At 35.2% G+C, this 20,018-nt stretch overlaps 2 protein-coding genes across 2 annotated transcripts; one reads left to right on the top strand and one right to left on the bottom strand.

The window, feature by feature from the left end:
- The first annotated feature begins 1,313 nt into the window (after positions 1-1,313).
- On the top strand, positions 1,314-3,018 carry LOC106363327 (F-box/LRR-repeat protein At1g48400-like). The gene is made up of 3 exons (XM_022695519.2): positions 1,314-2,130; positions 2,225-2,365; positions 2,457-3,018. The coding sequence occupies exons 1-3, from the start codon at positions 1,627-1,629 to the stop codon at positions 2,784-2,786; spliced, it is 975 nt and encodes a 324-aa protein (XP_022551240.1). The 5' UTR covers positions 1,314-1,626; the 3' UTR covers positions 2,787-3,018.
- Positions 3,019-16,819: 13,801 nt separating this feature from the next.
- On the bottom strand, positions 16,820-17,177 carry LOC111203309 (F-box/LRR-repeat protein At1g48400-like). The gene has a single exon (XM_022696946.2). It carries the CDS (start codon positions 17,172-17,174, stop codon positions 16,911-16,913), a length of 264 nt encoding a protein of 87 aa, XP_022552667.1. The 5' UTR covers positions 17,175-17,177; the 3' UTR covers positions 16,820-16,910.
- Between the last annotated feature and the right edge of the window lie 2,841 nt (positions 17,178-20,018).

Below are 20,018 nucleotides of genomic sequence, written 5' to 3'. Positions count from 1 at the left end.
TCATTTTTAGAATCTAAAATGATATAAAAATAAAGGAAAACTTCAAAAACAATATAAAAATACAATGATCGATAATTAAAACCAAATTAGAATCAAACTGAAAAATAAACGCTAATGTCTAAACATATTAGTGAAAAAAAAACACAAAATTTAATAAATTTGTCAACAAAAAATATACCCGCTTTTTTGAACAAACACACAAAATAATAAATTTGTCAACAAAAATATACTCACCCTTGAAAAGAGCGGGTAAGAATCTAGTATATTAGTTTAGTTTGCATGGTTAGCAATGTGATGGCCAATACTTCATGTAGTCAACAATAATTTTTCCTTTCTTTTATTTACACATTTAGCCATTGCATTAACAATAAATTAAGTATTTTCTTTTTGTATATTTTTATTTACAGATTTTGCCACTGCATTTAAAATCTATTTAAATTAATTAATTGCAATGGTTGTGTTTCTTTGTGGTGAAAATTAAAACACAAACTAAAATATATAGTATATATTATATTAAAAAAAATTAAATATAGTATTACCTTATTTATTTAAGTTAAATATAAAATTTCAATAATTTAGTTTTCGAGAAAACAAAATATCAGAAAAGTAATAATAAATTCATAGAAAGCTAATGCAAAAATTAAAAAAATTAGAATGTTGTTTCATTTTAAAATAAATTGACAAAAAAGGTTAATATATAAATAGTACAATTACATCAAATTGCATCAAGTTATAAATTTTTAATATAATATAAAAATAAATAAAAATATTATCAAACATCTATATTATAAAATAATATATTCTACTCAACGTAAATTACAAAATATAAAAAATATACATGGAAATTTTTAATAAAACCAGTGGGTTATGAGTTTATGTTGAACACAAGTTAAATCAAACATCCGTGCTGGGGCGCGGATCAAGTTCTAGTATATTATTAAAACATAATCATGTGTATATGAAAATACTCTTATAGTTACCCGGTATATTAGAGGAATTGCCACTGATTTTTAATTACGCCTAAAAATCCATTAAAGGTAATTAATTCATTACTTACAAATGAGTCTATATTAATGCAATGCACCCATGAGATTATTCTACCATTAAATGATACTAGGCTTGTTCCCGGGCTACGCCCGGGTTATTTTCTATGAAAATGTTAAAGTAGAATATCATATTAGATTATGGTATTGATTGTTTGAACACTAAAAAGTGTGTTGATAGATGAGATTCTTGGCAAAATCCTGTCTTTAGTTCCGACAAAGGTTGCTGCTTCCACATCGGTTCTGTCCAAGAGGTGGAGGAATCTGCTAGGTCTTATCGACAGCCTTTGCTTTGAAGAGCCAGAAGAAGCAGCAAGTGGTTCACATCGCTTCTTTGATTTCGTAGACAAGACTTTTGCGCTGTTAAGCGAATCTCCCATCATCAAGAAACTCTCTCTCTCTCATATTCCTACAAGTGGTCGTGACGATGATTACTCTCGTGTCAACCGTTGGATTTGGACTGCGCTGGAACGCGGTTTATCGGAGCTACACCTGCACGCCACCCCACGCTGTCACGGTGTTTATCTATCGAGAGAGCTGTTCACGAGCAACACACTGGTGAAGCTCACACTCTCAGGTGAATATGCTCTTGAAGTCAATCGTGTTTTTTCTTCCAGCGCTCAAATCGATTTCTCTCTTATCAAATTGGCTTGATGGGCCCAACTATGGTCGGCTCCTCGATGGCTGCCCTGTCCTGGAAGACTTACTCATAACTGAAACTCATCGTTGGGCTCTGCCATGTTGCGCATCTTTCGTGGAAAGTGCATCCCTCAGGCGTCTTGTGATTACTGTTAAGCTTTCGGATACTGACGACACCACTGTTTTTTTAAAAGCACCAAGTCTTGTGTTCCTTGACTATTCTGGTTATGTCACCAACGTGTATGATTTTGTCGATTTGGATATGCTCGTCGAAGCCAGGTTGAATCTCATGTTATGGGATTCAAGCGTCTATGATGATTATTATGATTGTGACAATAATTGTTATTTTGATGATGGACGGCCGGAAGGTATATCTGCTGATATTACAGGTTTAGTTGCGGGTATAAGCAACCTTACGACCCTTCACTTGTCTCCTGAGTCTCTTGAGGTCAGAGTTTTATTCTTCTACTTTCTTTTCTTTTTTTTTTTTTGGTTTGTGGAGCTAGCAACTTATATGTGATGATCATATATATATATGTCAGTTGTTTCATCTCTGCTGTGAGTCCATACCCGTGTTCAACAACCTCCTTACTTTATCCATCGAGAGTGACAAGGCCCATGGTTGGCAAGCGATGCCTCTTCTGCTCGAGAGTTGTCCAAATCTACACACTTTAGTCATCAAGGTATTTACTTTCACTAATATATTGTGTTTTCTGTTGTGGTTGTTGATTGTTTCCCATTATACAATGTCAAATTGGTCTCTCTTGATTTCAGGGTCTTGTGCACAGAGTAACAAATAGATGCGGAGATGCATGCCCTTGCAGCCCTGAGGAGCATAAGAATAAGAAGAGGAGAATGGTAAAGGATGAGGAAGAAATTTGTTGTTTATCGACATGTCATGTGAAGGTGCTAGGGATTTCAGAGTATGTAGGTTCTTTTCAAGAGCTTAAACAGATGAGACATTTCTTGGGCAAGTTGGAATGTCTTGAAAGCGTGAAAGTTTGTGTTGACGCAGACGAGAACAACAACAACGGTGAAGTCTGGCGAGCTAATCTGCTGTCCCTCCCAAGACTTTCATCCAAGTGCAACATCATGTTCATCTAATTTTGCAGTGACACAGCGATTCCAGCCGTTGTCGAAACTCTAAAGACCAATGAACCGTTCGCCAGGAACCCTTAGTCTTCCCATGTATGTGTGTGATCTTTCTGTCCATATGCACTTGTTTGTAGTAGAACCAACATTGTCTTGCCCACAAACCTATTTCCTTTGGTATCTGGACGATCGCACCAATGAACAAATTGATGAACTCTTTGTCTTTGACTGAAGTATTGTTGATACTTTACGTTTATTTTTTCTGTTGATGTAGGAGCAATTCCAGTCGCAATAAGAAGTTACAGAAATTTTCAATCACTGCCTTACTGGTTTCAATATCAAATGAATCAGTTAATAGCAAATTTTGTAAATATAATTGTGTTTATTGAATTTATATTGGTTTAAGATTATGGAAAATAGATTACATAAAGTGATTCTTATAAAAATTAATAAGTTTTGTGTGAAAACTCCAAAAGTATAGCTTTTTGAAATACCGTAGATAGAATCTATCCTATACTAAAAGGGGAATATATAGTGTTTCTAGCACGTCCACGTTGGCAAATATATTTGACCAATGATAACATTTCTATAATACACGTTGGACAAAAAACACGGAGCTATTGATTTCGTATGGGCTCTGCTGTGTTTGGATGGGCTTCGTCGGTTAGAATTGGGCTTTGCCACCCGGTTCATTTAAAAAAAAACTTCAACGCAAGACGGATAACACGAGGCTCTCGCTTCTCGCTCTTCGTCTTCACCTTTCTTCACCATCGTTTCAGTTCTCCCGATCCAGAACCCCCACAATCAATACTCCACTACATCTCCATCCATCAATTCCTTCGTTATGATTTCGATTCCGTTTACCCTTTCCCTGCTGCTTTATATACTGATTTTCTCTCCTCAGTGCAAACCAAACCCTAAAACTTTTTTGTCCTCGATTCGCGATGAAACCGAATGGAAAATCCCCGATGAACTCCGATTATGATGAAAAGGTCATGTTCTTCCGAGATGTCACACCGGGTCCTCACGAAACCCAGCTGCGTTTCCGTTTGATTCATTTCTGGGAGGCTTGGAACCCTCTAAAGAAGACACTTATTGGCCTTGAGATGCTTCTAATAGATGAACAGGTAGTTGATTTCACCGATCATTTTTAGCTTTGTTGTTATTTAGATCGGTTTTTAGATCCCACCTATCCGTATAAAAATAAGGTTCTCTAGAAAACTAATCGTGGAAATGTAAAATGATCAATTTTTTTCAATTCTGTAGAAAATATATATATAAAAAAATTTGATTGGTTGTGTATTTTGTCGCAGGGATCTGTTATCCAAGGCTTTATTTCGCCCGGACGTATCGATAGATATTTGCCTAAAATGAAGCCTGGGTTGGTTTACAAACTCAAAAATTTCTATGGATCAAGCAACAAATCGGTGTACCGGGTCTCTGATCATGCGGTGACGGTGTCGTTCTCATGGAACTCTGAGCTGTCTGCTTCTGAAGACAGTTCCACCCCTTTTAAAGAAGACAGATTCCGATTTCATTCCTTTGTGGATTTTCAAGCTAGCTGCGACCACAAAGGAGACCTCTACGGTAGTCTCTGTTATCTCTCACACAATCTCTTGGTTGCAATGTTTGATGATTAGATGGGATCTAAATAATTCTTGCTGCTCAGATATAAATCTCGAATTTTGCGTAGAATGTGTTTTAGTTTCCTGAATAATCTTTCTATAAGTTCATTGTCTTTGTCAGTCTCTAAAATCACTCTTTCAGAACAGAACATGACAAATGGAATTTATTCATTACTATGTCTGATTAAAATTAGTATATTACTTATTTCATACAGAACATGACAAATCGAAGTATTTTTTACTACAGTCGGGTCTTGGTTTTTTTTTAGGGTTCTACGGTAGCATAATATGATTAGGATCTGTTAGCTGCTTCATTACTATGTCTGATTAAATTAGTATATTACTTATTTCATACTCTTCTTACTTACACGCTTGCTAAACAATGGGATAGATGTTGTTGGCCACATGAAGCTGGTTAATGGACAGAGTCTCATTGGGACCCCAGTCCTTGATGAAGAGGAGATAGCAAGGGCGAGGCATGTGCTGGTTCATCTGCAGTCACACGAGTAAGTTTTTTATTATTTTTTAAACACCATTTCTCTCTACTTCTATTAACCATTCATTAATGACATTTTTCAGTGGACCTGTGATGAAGCTCTACCTTTGGGACCATGCTGCAAAAGACTTCTGCAAGAAATTCAAATCATACAAAAACACCCCCACCGTGTTATTGGTCACGACTGTTAACACTAAGAGTCTAGGAGGTAACGGTTTCTAACTTTAGTAAAGCTTTCTTACAGTTACATATCTACTCTTTGTGTTCTTAAAATGGGTTTTGTTTAATATAACAGGTAATCTTGCGCTGACTTCAATGTCCTCCTCACGTGTTTTTATGGACTACGATGTTCAACCTACGATCGACTACTTGGGCTGGTAAATATACATTTTTGTGTGTTTACAACTACTCTTTCGCTGGATAACCTCATCTCAATGACTTACTAGATTAATCCTTATTACTCTGTCTCAGGTTGGGGTCTAACCCACAGAGTGCTGAGTGTGTTAATGCAGAAGTGGTTACTAAAAGGGAGACGCTGACCATAGCAGAAATATTCGACTACATCAAGCAGGGATCTACTAAGGTACACCTAGGTCTACAGATTTCTTAATCATTGATCCAAAGCTGAGTCTTATATAGTTTTGCGTTCCAGGAGGCTTTTTTTGAGTGCAAAGCTACGATTGATGATGTGGTCTATGGCTCAACCTGGTATTACATATCATGCAGTGGGTGCCATACTAAAGCTACGAAAGGCCCAACTTCGTTGATGTGTTCAAAATGTGGGAAAGTCAACATAGATGGAGAAGCACAGTACTTAGCTTTACTCTATCCCAGTACTCAGTCACGCTTTGAATAGTATTAGCTTCTAATTTTTTTCATGACAGGTACCGTGTGTGAGCTTCACCAGTGTGTTGCTCGTGAACAGCTCTCTCGATAGATAAACACCGTGACAGCGTGGGGTGGCGTGCAGGTGTAGCTCCGATAAACCGCGTTCCAGCGCAGTCCAAATCCAACGGTTGACACGAGAGTAATCATCATCACGACCACTTGTAGGAATATGAGAGAGAGAGAGCTTCTTGATGATGGGAGATTCGCTTAACAGCGCAAAAGTCTTGTCTACGAAATCAAAGAAGCGATGTGAACCACTTGCTGCTTCTTCTGGCTCTTCAAAGCAAAGGCTGTCGATAAGACCTAGCAGATTCCTCCACCTCTTGGACAGAACCGATGTGGAAGCAGCAACCTTTGTCGGAACTAAAGACAGGATTTTGCCAAGAATCTCATCTGGCAAATTGCTGATCAGATCCACCATACCAAATCAATTACGATTTTACCTAAACCACGATTAGGGAATCAATTCGAATTGAAAGAGATGGTAACTCAGGAAGAGGATTTGAGACAAACTCACAGCGACGGAGGGGACGAAGGAGATCGATTAATCCCTTGGTTTGCTTTATGAAACAGATATAGTGTTATATTTCTTGTTTTCTGTCGACTAAATGAATTTTTTTTTTTTTTTTTGTCATCTATATTATTAAACATTGAAAACCTAATAAAAAATCCTAAAGGCAAGAAAATACAGAGAAAGACCCACAACCGGTCCAGCAAACGAAAGAGCCCAAAGGAAGACGAGGCCCATATGGACACCACGCGTTAGAGATTAGCATGGCTAGGCCACGTGTTAAACACTCGACAAAGGTGGTACACGTGCCACGCAAAGAAGCCATCCGTCTTCAAAGACTTGCACGTCATCGCCGAAGCTACTAATCGGATTACCACCGGAAACACACCGGAAACAGGCACCGTTCAAAGAGCACCGCCATGACGAGATCTGAAAGTGATAGAGTTCTAAACCACAGCTTTCGTCTTCAACAACAGAAGACCGTAAAGACGCTTTGAAACAAACCAAAAGGATTTTCTTTTCAATAGAAAGTTTCAATTAATAACCTTAACGTTGAATCAACCAAAATTTAGAGTGAATGGTACCAAAATCCTAAAAGAAATTAGTAATTAGGAGGATACCCAAGACACAAAACATGTAGGCTTTGTATTGTAAATAGAATAGAAGAAATGACTAAATAGTCCTTCTATAGCTTACTGTTAGATTATGAGGTTTTTTGAGCAACTAAAAATAATTTGGGAACAGAACAAATAAAAAATTAAAAAAGTGAAGATTTTTTGTATTTTCTCTTTCGGCTGAGATTTGAAGTTCAGTGGAGATTACTAAAACAATTTGTTTTTCAAATTTAAAATGTTTGGAATCGAATGTTTTTTTTTTGAGAAAATTTGGAATCGAATGTTACATGTGAGATATACATATTTAGTGAAAGAACGTTAAGAAAAACATCGCAACTTTTAGTGGATGTAAAAAATCTATGATGAAGCAATGGTGAAAGTTGCATAAGATTTTCATGGCAACTAAAAGAAGAAGAGAGGTTATTTACTGTTTTGCCATTCATTAAAAATTATTATAAAAAAATAAAAAATGATTTCTCTAGAAATTCAAACACTCTAAATAATGATTTAACAAATTAGCTTTCCACTTGACTATTACGATACATAGCTGGTATTTACGTAATATTGATAAACATGTCCATGAAATTGAACTAAACATTAGAACTAATTCCAGATATTTTACATAAGATATCATGGATAAATAAATTGGTATACAGTATTATATATATTTTAGACGTCTAACAATGAATTTACAAATCTAAACCGAAAAATAAATTGTTATAAATTTATGCTAGCCGTGTAATAATAAATTTCAACGGTTAATTTTTAAACATAAAAGTAAATGTTACAACCTTACAATCTTTCAAAATATTTCACAATAGATATGGCTAATAAATTAGTTATTATACAGCATTATATATATATTAGCCGTCGAATACTGAATTTAAAAGACTAAATCAAAAAATAAATTGTTATATTAATAGATATGCTGGATAAATATTTTTTATATATTATTAAATATGTTAGCCATATAACAATGAAGCTAAAAATTAATTCAAAATTACAAGTAAAATATATAAAATGCTAAATGATATTAAATATGTTTCAGGGTTAACAATGAATTCCAAAAATCAATTAAAAGTACGTATATTTTTATATGTATATCCAGCTAGAATATGTGTATTAACCCACTTGATTTGTTATGAACCATTGAAGCAGAGGTACAAAGATTGATTACAGACCCAAAGCAACAAAAACAATTTATGATAGTGCATATAAGACCACGTGCTGAAAATAATTGTAATGGGGTTCATGCGGCTAAGAGAGGAAGCTAAAGCGTTCTTTGGTTTCTCTTCCTCCAACTGTGCAATATAGCCATTTGCTCCGGTAACAAATTGACATCGCCCGCTGCCGTGATCTTTGAAGAGATTCTCTGCAAAGATTTTTTTGTTGGAGTCGGAGAAACAAATTGGATCTTCTTACCCGTACGGTTTGTTGTACTGTGTGACTCGAACTCCGACTGTCTCGTCTCCAAAAGTTCACTTTTGAATTAAACATGGAGGTACTTGCACATTGTTTCCCTCCATTATATGTATTATTGTTTGAGATCTGAGAACTAAGTGAATGTATATTGAAAGAGAGAAAACTAAAACTTTCTACGATTAATTGTTTTTTTAGTTAAAAGCTAAGAGACCGTATCTTATATTACGCTAAGAGACCTAACCTAAGAGACCTGCAATAAACATGCTCTAACATGTATATCAATCACCACGAAGTCATCCAACTGACTAAATTTGGAAGTGCGCAAAAAAAAAGAAAAGAAAAAAACTAGGTTTGGCTATTAGTTTTCGATTCTATTTTGGTTCAGGCCTTGATTGGCAGAGCAGATGATAAAGCAGTAGCAGTATGCTATAGAAGCAGTATGCTGCAGAAGCTGTATGCTGCAGGCTAAACTGTTTAATAGGATGATTGGTAGAGCAGTATGAGTATTCTATTTAAAATTATTATAAAAATTAGTATATAATATGTAATATATATATAAATATATTAGCATATACAATTAAAAAGATATATAATTAATTAATTTATTTAATAATTTTAAAAATATGTTTATATCAAAAAATATTATATAAAATTAATTTTATAATTAAAATATAAATTTAAAAAAATAATATTTCACATTTAAAATAAATTAAATTATGCTTTAAATGTGAAATACCAATTTAAAAAAAAAAAATTTGTCGTAAATTAATTTAGAAATCAAAATTTTATTTTATGGATATAATTTTTTTTTTTATGATTTTATCAAATAAAATGAATTAATTATATATTTTTCTTAATTTTATAAATTGTAAATGCAAATGCTTTTCTAAAAGCTTCATATGAGAGCATTTGGAGAGCATTAGCATATAGTAAATGCTCTTTTAAATGCTTTTATAACAATTGTTGATTGGATAATGTAAAGCATAGTGTTAATGCTAATGTTCTACCAATCAAGGCCTCGTTCTTATTGCTTGGATTCTTTTGGTCTGTGTAGGGATGTCAAAATAGATAAAAATGGGTTAATCCAACCCAATTCAAACTATGGATCTTAATCGATAGAAAAATTAGATTTTTTTTGTCAATCTTTCAATTGATAGAAAGCCCAATGGACTATTACATTGAGAAACATAAATAAATGCAACCCAATCCGATTACAACCGGAAAAGTCCAATAATTGATCCAATTAAAAGGTCGGTTAATCCGCCACGCGTCAAATCTCCTTCATGCTTGGTGACACGCATCGCACACGTTGCTTCATAAGGAGAGAGTTTCTGGCACAACGGCTCTGCCTCTGAACATCCATGTCGCCAGATTTATCTAGTTTCGCCAGATCTTCTCTTTCGTCTGTAACCGCCGCCACAAATTTGAGCATCGAACATTTTCAGTTTATTACTATGGGATTACTCAATTGATTCATAAGGAGAATCATTAACGAGAATTCCAAGTCTACTGAAACTCTTTTGAATCAATCATAGCTTGATCCATCTTCATCATCATCTCCGGTAGGAAAGCTTCACCCATGAACCGACAATCGGCCACGACTGTGGAGGTAAAGACTGACTTCCAAAAGGTGAATCGATGAATATCATCTGATGTAGATAAACCAACCGGAGCTAAGCGGGATTCTAACGATGTTTCACAAAAGAGATTCTTAAAAAGGAGCTCCAACTATAATTGCAGTTTTATTATCAACTCAGACACATAAATGAAGATAAGAACTATTAAGAAAAGTTCATATTTGAGTCGATTACACAACAAAATCGCCTATACCAAAGATGGAGTCCGTTAACGGGAAACTAAATTCGGCTAACCCGAAACTAAATATGATCAAAGATCAGAACAAAAAACAAAAGTTTGGTTAATCTCTTTTCAACTTCATCTCTGTGAAAGATAGAAATGAGAGAAGAGAAAGAAGAAGAGAGAAAAACCAATTTGATATTTAATTTGAATATAAAAATTGGATACTAATAGATTAATGGTTAAAATGAGTTAATAGATTTATTGTATTGAGTTAAAATAGTCTCGATTGGAATAACTAATGAGTTATTCACAACCAGTTTATAACTAACACAAACTCAAATCAAATATAAAAAAAAAGTAACCAAACCAAAATTTTAAACCAATTTTACTAGACCAAGATTATATTTATTTTCTCATATATCTAAATCAGTTTAAATGAACTAAATCAAAACTACTTTCTCATATATTTTTATTTGTCAAAACTCAATTTTCAAATTTATAAATATTATATGTTGGTTTTCTAATAAGCCAATTTTAATCATATTTTGTTTTGCAAAAACCATAAAATCAAGTTTTCCATCAAAATTGTCAATTGAATGTTTCTCCCAGAACCGCAAAATCATATTTTACCATAGAAATCTTAAAATCATGTTTTCCTGCAAATCAACAAAATTGTGTTTTCCTTCTCAAACTATAAAATCGTATCTTCTCGTCAAAACCACAAAATCATGTTTTCCCGTCAAAACCATTAAATCTTATTTTCTGGCAAAATATGTAAAATTTAGTTTTTCCGCCAAAACCACATAATCATATTTTTCGCCAAGACCAAAAATTGTGTTTCCGCCAAAACCACAAAATCTCGTTTCTCCGCCAAATCTGGAAAATCTGTTTCGTCCGCCAAATTGTTAACTACAGTCTTCTCACTTAAGGGTCTGACTAATTTTCCCGCTACGACCCTCAAATGCAGCTTTTGCGGTTGGTAGCGGTTGACAGCGTTTTGATATAATCATACAAACCGCTACAAACCGCTCCAAACCGCTTCGAACCTCTTAAAATCAAAAGCTGGTTCCAGCTAGCGTTTGCGGTTGAGGGCGGTTGCGAGTGGAAAAATAAATATAAAATTATTTTCAATAATATTTTATAATTTTAAAATTAAAATTTTAAATGGAAATATTATAAATAAAAATATATACATATTTTATATATTAATTAAAATTCACAAACAGTATCACAAGTTGCCTTATAAAAACTTTAAACTAACTATTTATTAGAATTTTAAACATTTCTATACACACATATATAAAACAAAATATAATATTTTTAAATAAAATTAATATAAATCTTCATCTCAAGTTTTATTAAAATTATAACTTTCAACTAATTTGAATTTTTCTATAAATAAACCTAATATTTTTATCAACCATATTATATTGATAATTATTGTATTTTATTACAATAGTATGTTTTTATATTTTTTAATGTTATAATATGTTGATATGGGTAATTTATTATTAAACCGCTGCAATATCTTATAATCAACCAGTCACAAATATCCCGCAAACGCAACAATTTTCAAAAGTTGTATCAGTCATACAAAACGCTTAATAACGCTTAAAACCGCAACCGCTGCGTTTAAACCAGTCGGGTCCTAAATCATAAAATACATTTTTGCCAAAAAATAGAAAAATTTTTATTTTCCATCAAAATAATGAAGCCATGTTTTTCCAATATCTAAGAATTTTTAAAATTTTCAGTCCCCGAAATTGTTTTTTACTTAATAACCATTTGAACTTTAATATTATTATTCATTTATTACATTGGATTAAAATGTTTTGGATTGCAATATGGACAATGAGCCAAACCAATAAAAATTTATAACTAACACAAACTCAAATCAAATATAAAAAATAACCAAACTAAAATCTTAAACAAATTTCACTAAACCAATTTTTTACTTATTTTCTCATATATCTAAATCAATTTTAATAAACGAAATCCAACCCGACTCCTCATATATTTTTTTAATACCCAATTTCTCAAATATATAAATATTATATGATATTTTTAATAAGCCAATTTTAATCATGTTTGTCGTCAAAACCATAAAATCAAGTTTTTCTTTCAAAATTATAAATTGAACTTTCTCGTTAAAACCGTAAAATCATATTTCTCCGTTAGTATCGTAAAATTGTATTTTTCTGTCAAAACCGTAAAATTATATTTTCTTGCCAAAACTGCAAAATTGTGATTTCCGCCAAAACCGTAAAATCATGTTTCCCCGTCAAAACCCCAAAATCGTGTTTTACCACAACATTATGTTTTCCATCCAAAATCGTAAAATCTCATTTTCTCGACAATTATGTAAAATTGAGTTTTCCCGCCAAAACCGCATAATCGTATTTTCCATCAAAAATCATAAATTGTGCCCGCCAAAAACAACCGCAAAATTTTGTTTTTTTTGCCAAATTCACAAAATCTGATTATTACTCCTAACCGTTAGATACATTTTTCTCAGTTAAAATCACAAAATTGTTTGTTTCCGCCAAATAGCAAAATTGCATTTTCCATCAAAACCTTAATACCGTGTTTTTCCAAACCCTAAGCAATATTTTTATTTTCAGCCCCCAAAATAATATTTTTATTTGATAACCATTTAAACTATAATATTATTATTCATGTGTTAACTGTTAAAACTATTAAGTCATTAACTTAAATGAGCTATGGATTTACCCAATCCATCCATAACCCATATAAACTTAAAACAATTTGGATATGGTTTGGTTTGGGTTGGTTTATCCATTTTATCACCCTAGGTTCGTGGTCTCATTATGGTTTGATTTATGATTTCCAGTTGTAATACCCAAAAAGTTTGGATCTAATGTCAATTGTAATATCTGATTTGATTTCGGGCTGATTCTGTTTTTTTTTTATTGTATAATTTTAGATAATTTTAATAAAGTATTGAGTAATTTGGATTGTTCGGATCAAAACATCAAATATTCCAGATTCATACTATTAAGATTACAAAACTTCTCATAATTCAAATTTTTAGAGTAATTAAATTTTGAATCATAATATATATTTACAAACAGAAGTTTTTGGTCTATAAATTGTATTATTTTGATATATGATTATTTAAAACTTAATATAAGTAATATTTTTACGTATATAATTATATTTTGGATATTCGAAAGCAATTCATTTATTCAACTCAATTTTGTTTCGGTTCGATTAGTAGGATATATTTTGCATTTTGATACATCTCTCATTAAACTTTGTTTTCAAAACTGAAACTTGATTTACCTTTTGTTCTCAGCGAAACCATCTCATTGATGGGTTCATAGATTTTAAGGCTACAGGTTGCTTTTGTTTGTTTCATAAGGTTGTTAATGTGGAAACCGGTATACCAAGCTTAGAGGAGGGCCACTTAGAGGATGTAATTATTTTCATCGAAGCTCCCTGGGAACCCAACATGTTTCCAACTGTTGGGTATGATTTTGGCGATTCTTGTTGGCTCTTCTATCACACTCCTCCAGAGATGTATACATCTATTGGTTCTACCAAGGAACCTTCGAAAATACAGTGTTTGTTTTCAGATTTGGTATGCCAAGTGGGAAAATGAATTTTATGAGCTTGTGAAATAATTTTTCAAACCAAACTGGTTTCTTTAAAATCGATCTAAAGTCAATAAAGCGCATTAGAGACAACTAGAAAAGTGATAAATAACGAGCATTGTGTGTATTTTGCATGAACTTAAAGTGTTGAGATTGAGACAATGAAGTCATGCGAGACTTCACCAAACGCCATGACGAAAAAATCACTTTCTATTTAAAACCAAATACACAAGAGCATCATTATCAATAATTTTCTAAATGTTAGGTTCTTAGAATTACTCCAAGCTATCTATTTTAGAGAACAGACAAGACTGCTCCAAAATATCTATTTTTTGCTCTAAAATATTTTTCTTCTATCTATTAATAATAGCAATCCTACTTAATTCCAACGGACATGCATTTTCCTTATAATTTATTCATTACTGTTTATTCATAACCGTTTATGGTTCTTCTTCATTTTTTCTAAACGCTGTTTTAATTCACTTCAGAAAAAACCCATGGATGTTCACAAGAGTACAGACCATAACAGCCTAAGGGAATGAGACCCCAATAACGAAAGCTTAACTGAAAAAAAAAACCCAATAAAAACAAAAGCTGAGACGGATGTCAGTAGACACCTAAGCTCAAGAGCGAGCAAGCATTGTAGAGTTTACAGTCCCGTCAGTCTAAACACGGGCTTCACTCTCAATCCGTTGTAACAACCAAATCGGCCCACCACAAGCAATATAGGAATGATAAAGACGATCAGAGGTTTCGCAGAAGGAGGTTGATGTCATTTGTAAGAGGAAGATACTCACCAAACTCAGTTTTGTTTAGGAACGTGTCCTTTGCCAGAGCACATGAGGAATCAAGGATGATCCTCTGTTGGCGTGTGTTGATAATGTCCCGAACTGCCCACTGAATGGCTATTAGCTCATCTTCTCTTCTTGTCCCAACATTAGAGAAAGCATGCCGACTATGGAGAATAGTGTTGCCTTTATCATCACGAAAAATCCAGGCAACTTTAACCTGTCGGCTTACCCAAGATACTTCTATATTACCATTTCAGAAAGCTAGGGGGGGGGGGGGGGGGGGGGGGGGACATCATCATCCTTTGCTTTTGCTAATACAGATACAGAGGAATAATGAATCCTCTCAAAGGCCAACCCATTTCTCGCCTTCCATAAATGCCAAAGAATCCATGGAAACGCGATGATGTCCATATCCTTCCGAGTACTCCTATGCGCAAAGAAATAACAACATTAATTCCTTTATTTTTATTCTCTATTTAGAAATTGCTAATTTAGAGAAATACTTTATAACTAATTTCATCTTTACCGTAGAGTTCTTTAATGAAAAAATAGCAAATTATATTTGAGATAGTCTCAGGAAAGTTCTTGGCCCTTTTTACATCTAGAGACACATTTTGTCTTATCAATTACACTGCAAGACATATTGTGCTTGTAAGGCACTTTCTAGTGTTAAAAAGACCAAAAACTCTCTAACTGAAAAATTATATACATTAACATTTTTTTTACTTTTTTTTGTCTCTCTCGTTCTTTCAACGTGACTTTATTCAAATTTCATCTTCCAATGATTCTATCACCTTTTTTTTTTCTCCCTAACACAAAAATAAAAAAAGGCAAACCGAGTGACTACAACTTGTAAGAAAATGAAAAGATGTAGAAAAAGAAGAATGTAGTTTGAACTTCTCATCTTCTAAATCCTAGATTCTCCGAATTTGTCTGATCTTTTAAATCTTTTTAATCGATTCTCGTTTTGTTGGTTTCTTAGTGTTGTTGTGGATTTCAAAATCCAGATCTGCAAAGTTACGATTTCAGAATCCAGATCTGCAAAAGATGTGGACGGATAGCGTGTGGATGGGGGTTGCGTGGATAGCTGGAGCGTGGATGGGTTATGCGTGGATGGTTGAACAAATCTCTGGGAACTAGTGGGATTCTTTCCACAAAGAAGATTATCTTTCTTACCTTTCCTACATCGAACACAAACTATAAATTCATGTATTTGATGAAATCTAATCCTCACTTTTTTAAAAATTATGTCCACATTTTTTTTGTCCACAATTCATTCATTTATATTATTTTTTCGTGGATGGCTTATCCATCCAATACTATCTACAATATTTTAATTATAAAAACATTTTCTATGTTTTTATTTTTAAATTTCTAAAGTATATATAAATGGATGTCGAAATGTAGAGGATGAAAAGTTAAAATTTATTACATCAAATTTATTTATTTATATTTATTAATATTTGAGATAAAAACAAATAAGTAAATGAGGTTGAAATTAATAACAAAACTCTTATCAGAGGCATTATTGTCCGATCAAATAGCAAGTGCCAAGTAAAAGTGCCTCAAATGTTGAATGTGTCTCTGAATGTAAGACAAACTCAGAATGTGACCTATGGTGTAAACAATTTTTGCATTTTATCATCCGAGGCCATTACTTGCGTATCTGCCACCACCAGCATCTCCACATGGGCATAAAATTCCCCGCTGCACTAAGTCATTCCTCAATCAGAAACTCACTTCCCCCAAACACATTTGTCCATAAAAGCATAGCTTGTTCCCTTTCTCTTCTATTAAACTTTCCACCTTTTCTCAGTTTTTTTTACTGATTTTCGTGACACATACACTGAAAGCTAATAGATATATGTACAGATTCATAACAGACTGCTTTTTTTAGTCACATGCATCTGCATATATAGATGAATTCAACTTAGATTTGGGTTGCTTTCCTACATTATTAGACGGTCCAGTTAAACCTGGGAATTTTTGACCTTGGTACAATAAACTTCTTAGTCCATCCTTATAAAGGTTACTAGCTACCATTCACGTGTGTGTGGTGGTGTAGAAGCCCAACTTTTGAATTTGACTATGTTTGCTTACAAATCACCTTTCGCATTTTCATACAAAATGTCCCTCACTTACCATTGCTTTCAAAACTCAAATTTGATGCTCATCTTCTCAGCAGAACCATCTCATTGAGCTTTGAGAAAAGACGCTCTGAGGATCCCTTGCAATAGCTTGTAAACTATGAGGAAGAATCACTTATATATATGAATCTTCAGGAACAAATTTTATGATATAAATCAAATATTCATGTTAAAGTTACATTCACAGTAGCACACCAAATCGAGAAAAGATAAAAGAAAGAAAAAAAATCATATGAAATGGAGGTTGCACTTTGCTGAAACTCGGGGGAGAGCAAGCAGGTTAGCCCACAAGAACTCACGGTTGTTGTTGTCTGAGTTAAAACCAACTTTCACAGTTTCAAGACATTTCAACTTGCCCGAGAAATGTCTCATCTGTTTCAGCTCTTGAAAAGAACCTCCATACTCTGAAATCTCTAACACGTTCACAGGACATGCCCCTAAACAACATAATATGTCATAGATCAACCAGAACCAAAATGGAGCGCAAGACATTTAGTGAAAATGATAATTTTGATTTTCACATGCTTATTTTCAACAATGACCATTAAATATCCCAAGTAAATAACCTCACTTCCCATAAGACATAACCACTTTACTTGTATCGTCTGATTGCCTTTTCCCACAAAAAAATGGTCAGGATGCATGAGAGCACATGATGCGGTCCCTCTTCAGAACTAAGAGATTGTGTAAACAAGAACACAATAAGAGTTTCCTTTAGGCAAATGCAATCTGCCTTTTATTTCTTTTTGGCTTTTCTTATATAGAAACAAAGGAACTACACATTCCAACAAAACAGGAAGGAAATGGGAAATGGAAAAGTGCACGTGTCTTACTCTGGTCCTATATGTTAGGAACAGAATGGACTAAGTATTATTTGCTGAAACAAAAACAAATGAAAATTAGAAACAGAGACTCAATCGTGGTAACGTGGATTTGGTCTCCTTTCTCTACTTGACTTTCTCCCGCCAACTCTAACGTCTTGTACGTCATCTTCCTCATCAATACTCCCTTGCTGAAGTTGAAGCTTGTCCTCAAGCTTCTGCACAAATTCTGGAAAGCTTGCTTTTATCTGCTCAGAAGATTCCCAAGTTGCCTCATCTGCGTGTAAGCCACTCCATCGAACAAGAATTTCCTTCGTGTTGTCTCGTATGTTCACACGTTCTTGCAAGACTGCTTCGGGGTGTAACTTCAGGACGACGTTGTCACGCATGGGTGGTAGGTCGCCTATGACTGGGCTGTCGCTGCCTTTCCATGGTTTGAGTAAGGAAACATGAAAGACTGGGTGAATTTTTGTACCTTCAGGAAGTGTTAAACGGTAAGCCACAGCGCCGATACGTGATTCAATTTGAAAAGGACCATAGAAACGATGTGAGAGTTTCTGTGAACTGCGTCGAAATAATGTCTTCTGTCTGTACGGCTGAATCCTTAGCAGAACCCAATCTCCCACTTCGAACTGAACGTCACGTCTCTTGGAATCGGCCAGCTGCTTCATCCTATTGTTTGCTGTAGCCAGATGGTGTTTAAGCTCCACTAGAAGCTCATCACGAGAGGCCAATTGCTCATTTAACTCTCCAATCAAAGCGGAGCCAACCTCATAGGCTGGCATTGGTGGTGGTTGACGTCCATATAAAGCGTGGAAAGGAGTCATACCTGTGGATGAGTGGAATGTTGTGTTGTACCAGAACTCCGCCCAGGAAATGAAGGAGCTCCATTTCTTCGGGTGGTGGTGCACAAAACACCTGAGAAACTGTTCGATACATCGATTTACGACCTCGGTCTGTCCGTCAGATTGGGGATGGTATGCCGTAGACATACACAGCTGTGTTCCCGAGAGTTTCCAGAATTCTTTCCAAAACGAACTTATGAAAATGGGATCACGATCACTTACGATTGATCGTGGAACACCATGGTGCTTCATGACATTGTTCACAAACTTGGCAGCCACTGTTCTCGCAGTATATGGGTGTGAAAGCGGAATCAAATGAGCCGACTTTGTCAAACGATCAACTACCACCATCAGTGACGTGTGTCCTTCTGATCTTGGCAATCCGTCGATGAAGTCCATGGAGACATCCTCCCAAACTTGTGATGGAACCGGTAAAGGCTGCAAGAGTCCTGCTGGTGAAAGAGAAGAATACTTTGCCTTCTGGCAAACTTCACACGCGGCTACGTACTCACGAACGGTGCGATGCATCGCAGGCCAATAGTATTGGTGCGAAAGTCGACGGTATGTACGAAGTACCCCTGAATGGCCTCCCATTGGCGTGTCATGATGTTCCCTGAGGAGTTGTTTAACGAGAGGGGATGATGGTGGCTCAACTACCCGGTTGTGATAGCAAATCAGACCATCCTTCCATGCGTATGGGCTTCCTGGATTTGATGTAGCGAGTTTGCCAATCCGTTGCAGATATGGATCAGTCTCAAGTAAGGATCTTATCTCATCCCATAAGGAGGAGTGCGGAACAAAGATGGCGTTAAGGGTGGGGCTCCCTTGAACTCGAGAAAGTGCGTCTGCTGCACAGTTGGAGCGTCCTGGTTTATAAGTGATCTCGTAATCATACCCGACGAGCTTTCCCATCCATTTTTGTTGCTCTGGTGTGAGTATACGCTGCTCCAGCAAATAGCGCAAGCTCCGTTGGTCAGTTTGGATGACAAAGCGACGTCCAATGAGGTAAGGACGCCATGTTCTGATCGCAATGACAATTGCCAGCATTTCCCTTGCATACGTCGACCAGGACTGCTTCGAGACACCCAAAGTTCTGCTCATGAATGCGATTGGTTGATCATTCTGTGATAGAACAGCTCCAATTCCTTCTCCTGATGCATCAGTTTGGATCACAAAAGGCAATGAGAAATTTGGAAGCGCCAAGGTTGGGGTAGAGGTAAGCACTTGTTTCAGTTCTGTGAATGATTTGGTTGCTTCTTCTGTCCACGCGAATTGACCTTTGCGCAACAGGTTTGTCAGTGGACGAGCTATCAAACCGTAGTTGCGGACGAATTTCCTATAGTAACCGGTAAGACCAAGGAAGCCTCGCAGTTCCGTGATTGTAGTTGGCGTGGGCCAGTCAAGCATCGCCGAGATTTTCTGCCTATCCACTTTCACTCCTTCATCTGAGATGATATGGCCAAGATACTCCAACTCCCTTTGACCGAAGGCACACTTTTTGTATTTCACCGCCAGTTTGTGTTGACGCAAGATGTGAAAAACGTCTCGGACATGTTGCAAGTGTTCCTGCCATGAGCTGCTGTATATTAGTATATCATAAAAAAAAACGAGTACCGACTTTCGTAGCAGTGGCCGGAAGACTTCGTTCATAAGAGCTTGGAAGGTGGAAG

The sequence above is a fragment of the Brassica napus genome, chromosome C8 (assembly GCF_020379485.1).
Source record: "Brassica napus cultivar Da-Ae chromosome C8, Da-Ae, whole genome shotgun sequence".
NCBI classification, from domain to species: Eukaryota; Viridiplantae; Streptophyta; class Magnoliopsida; order Brassicales; family Brassicaceae; genus Brassica; species Brassica napus.
Note: the sequence above shows the minus strand (reverse complement) of the source record. Positions and strands in the feature narration are given on the sequence as shown.